Source organism: Salmo trutta, chromosome 9 (assembly GCF_901001165.1).
Source record: "Salmo trutta chromosome 9, fSalTru1.1, whole genome shotgun sequence".
Taxonomy (NCBI): domain Eukaryota; kingdom Metazoa; phylum Chordata; class Actinopteri; order Salmoniformes; family Salmonidae; genus Salmo; species Salmo trutta.
This window is the reverse complement of record NC_042965.1, coordinates 44,689,161-44,692,249: the sequence shown is the minus strand read 5'-3', so window position 1 is coordinate 44,692,249 and position 3,089 is coordinate 44,689,161. Positions and strand designations below refer to the sequence as shown.

Below are 3,089 nucleotides of genomic sequence, written 5' to 3'. Positions count from 1 at the left end.
GACTGTTGTGTTGGGCCTCTCCAGTTTCCATTCTGCTACGTCTCTGACCATGTGGGAGATGGGAATTTACCAGTTAACAAATGTAGTTGTGAATGATATCCAGAACTTAATGTCTTAAATCAAAACGTATCTGGGCTGCATTATGCCACTCGACTATTTGAAAAAGTCTGTGTGTGTGGGGGGGGGGGAGCTTGAGCTCTGTCTCTTGCGTCAGGCTGCACACCCCTCAGACTATTCTCAATGTAATCTAGTCTTTACAGATTGTTTAGAACCAGCTGAAAAAGTCGGAGAGGGTTTATCTGGTGTACCCTCGTTAGAGTTGAGCTCATCTTGCTCTGGCTAGCATTAGTTGTTGATCTTGTTGATGTGCATAACTGAGGGAGAGAGAGAGCCTACCTTCTTTCATGGTTGTTTGATCAATAGGACTGTAAAGTTCCCAGGTGGAAGAGGACTCCTGTGGTGTTTTTACATATTTACAGAAATCCATTCAGGTGAATGTGTTCTAATGATCTAAAGTCTCGCTGTTGCTACTTCCTGTTAACACACAGTCCAGTTCATAGTGAATGATGACAGGTCCTACTGTAAACACACAGTCCAGTTCATAGTGAATGATGACAGGTCCTACTGTAAACACACAGTCCAGTTCATAGTGAATGATGACAGGTCCTACTGCCTGTAAACACACATTCCAGTTCATAGTGAATGATTACAGGTCCTACTGTAAACACACAGTCCAGTTCATAGTGAATGATGACAGGTCCTACTGCCTGTTAACACACAGTCCAGTTCATAGTGAATGATGACAGGTCCTACTGTAAACACACAGTCCAGTTCATAGTGAATGATGGCAGGACCGTGTGGTGAAATGACTTATTTGCATATAGGTGTAATGTGGCTCTTATTGGCTGTACCGGTCTGCAGTGTCTTTTATTGTCCAAACACATGGCCCCTCTCACATTTCCACTCTGTTGCTATAAAAGTTTCACATGCCTTACTCAACGTCATTCCCCCAAAATGCTATGAATTTCATGAAAACGTGATAATGACCGTATCTAAGTGCTCCCTTGTCTAAACTACCGGTTTGCTGAAATGGGTGCTATGGGGAAGTTTGTAACGTTGCTAAAGCGCTTTCATGAGTTGCTAAAAATCCACCTAGAATGGACGAAATATCTGCGGCTATAAACCAATGACTGTTAAAAAAAAATGATAAACATAAGCCTACCTATCGATCACTTGTAATTTCTTTGTCCCGGTCAGAATCAGCTGCCAAGGGGCTGCTTGAATGCAGACAGGAGATGATGTTGTGTTGTTACTTTGCGTTTCTGTCTTGCTCCGGTATACTGATGTAGGTGTAAATGTTGAGCATGGCGGCGACATGTTTTTATCTACAACTCTGTCTGTCGCCGTTGGGAAGCCAAAATGTTCCCAATCCTGGTTTATCCAACCCTACCACTCTCCATCTTATAGAACTAGCTCCCAGCTGCGCCTGACAAAAGGACATTTTGAAATTGCACCAATTGTTTTAAAATATTTGATTTTTGATTTCAATGTGCACATAGTCTCTAGTTTTAACGGAATATCATGAAATGTTTTATCGGCTCAGATTTACTTGAGCCATACAACACAGCATAGTTATAGCCTATAGACATATTATTTCGTTTTTTTAATGTTTTCCTAAATATGATTTACCGTTACGCCCCCTACTAATGCCTGTGTTTGTGGTTCTCACCCTCAGGACATCTCCACTCTGACCGGGGTTCCCGACGAACACATAAAGACCCGCAAGGTGCACATCTTTGTGCCGGCCCGCACGGCCATGCAGTCAGGAGCCCACGGCATCAAGAAGTGGAAGATGGACTTCGACACCCGGGAACGCTGGGAAAACCCTCTGATGGGATGGGCCTCCACGTAAGACAACACAGACATAAATTAAATACCTTTTTCTGACCCCCCAAAAAACATCACTGTGATAAAAATTGGTGTGTATTTTTATTTATTGTTTTGTCTGAGGAAAATCTGACAAATGTTGTTACGTTCAAGCTAGTTTTTAATGATCCCGTGTGGTTCAGTTGGTAGAGCATGGTGTTTGCAACGCCAGGGTTGTGGGTTCGATTCCCACGGGGGACCAGTACGGAGAAAAACATGTATGAAATGTATGCATTCACTACTGTAAGTCGCTCTGGATAAGAGCGTCTGCTAAATGACTAAAATTTAAAACATTTAAAAATGATTGTTATCACATGGCTTTCTATTTGTCCTCTCAGGGGTGACCCCATGTCCAACATGAACCTTACGTTCACCTCCAAGGATGACGCTGTCGCATTCGCGGAGAAAAACGGTAAACACCACACACTGTTAAATCCCATAGATCTTCCTACCTCCGCTAGTCGTCGGTTGAGGGTGACGCTAATACACTAACTCAAGGAAACGTGTTTTGTTTATCATAGCAGGATAGAGATTAGTGCTGTTCTGTCTACACACAGCTTTCTGACGACGCGTGTTTATGCCTCCACTTTAAATTGTGAATGGGAATTGATCCAAGAGGAATACACAAGCTTTTCTTGGCCCTGTGGCTTCATTTCATTGATCTGAGCTGTTTATTATCTCAGGTTGGAGCTACGACATCACAGAGAAGATGGAGAAGAAGCCTAGAGCGAAGTCGTACGGAGCCAACTTCTCCTGGGACAAAAGGACTAGGAGGTCTGCTAAGTAAACTGGACTGTCCTGACCCTGATCTGATGACGCAAACCTGGTGTTGCTTGTATCATAATACTCTCTACTTGATTAAATAATACATGGATATTTATGTGTTCAAAGCGATTTTTCTGTCCTGTTTTTTTTTAGTATTGAAACTATTAAGTTTGTGGACTTTTATGTTTGTTGCTTTGTCCCTTCCTTCCCCCCCCCCCCCCCCCCCCCCGTTGTAGTTTCAGGGGGGAAAAAATCTAAAATCCTAGAATTGCTTGTTGTCTGGGGAAAGCTATTTGTTAGGAAATGCTCTCAAAGTTTAACTTCCCGTTTTGACTAATTACAGTTCAACTAAATTCTATTGTAGTGGGATTGTGCTTACTGTAACCTTCACCATTTCA

General features: G+C 42.6%; 1 protein-coding gene across 1 annotated transcript in view; it reads left to right on the top strand.

Annotated features, from left to right (window-relative positions):
* ndufs4 (NADH:ubiquinone oxidoreductase subunit S4) overlaps positions 1 to 2,820 on the top strand; it is a 44,575-nt gene extending 41,755 nt beyond the window's left edge. Inside the window, exons 3-5 of the mRNA XM_029763836.1 lie at positions 1,736 to 1,908; positions 2,265 to 2,338; positions 2,610 to 2,820. Of these exons, the coding sequence (XP_029619696.1) occupies positions 1,736 to 1,908; positions 2,265 to 2,338; positions 2,610 to 2,713 (351 nt within the window). The 3' untranslated portion in view covers positions 2,714 to 2,820. The remainder of the gene's footprint in view (positions 1 to 1,735; positions 1,909 to 2,264; positions 2,339 to 2,609) is intronic.
* Positions 2,821 to 3,089: the final 269 nt, after the last annotated feature.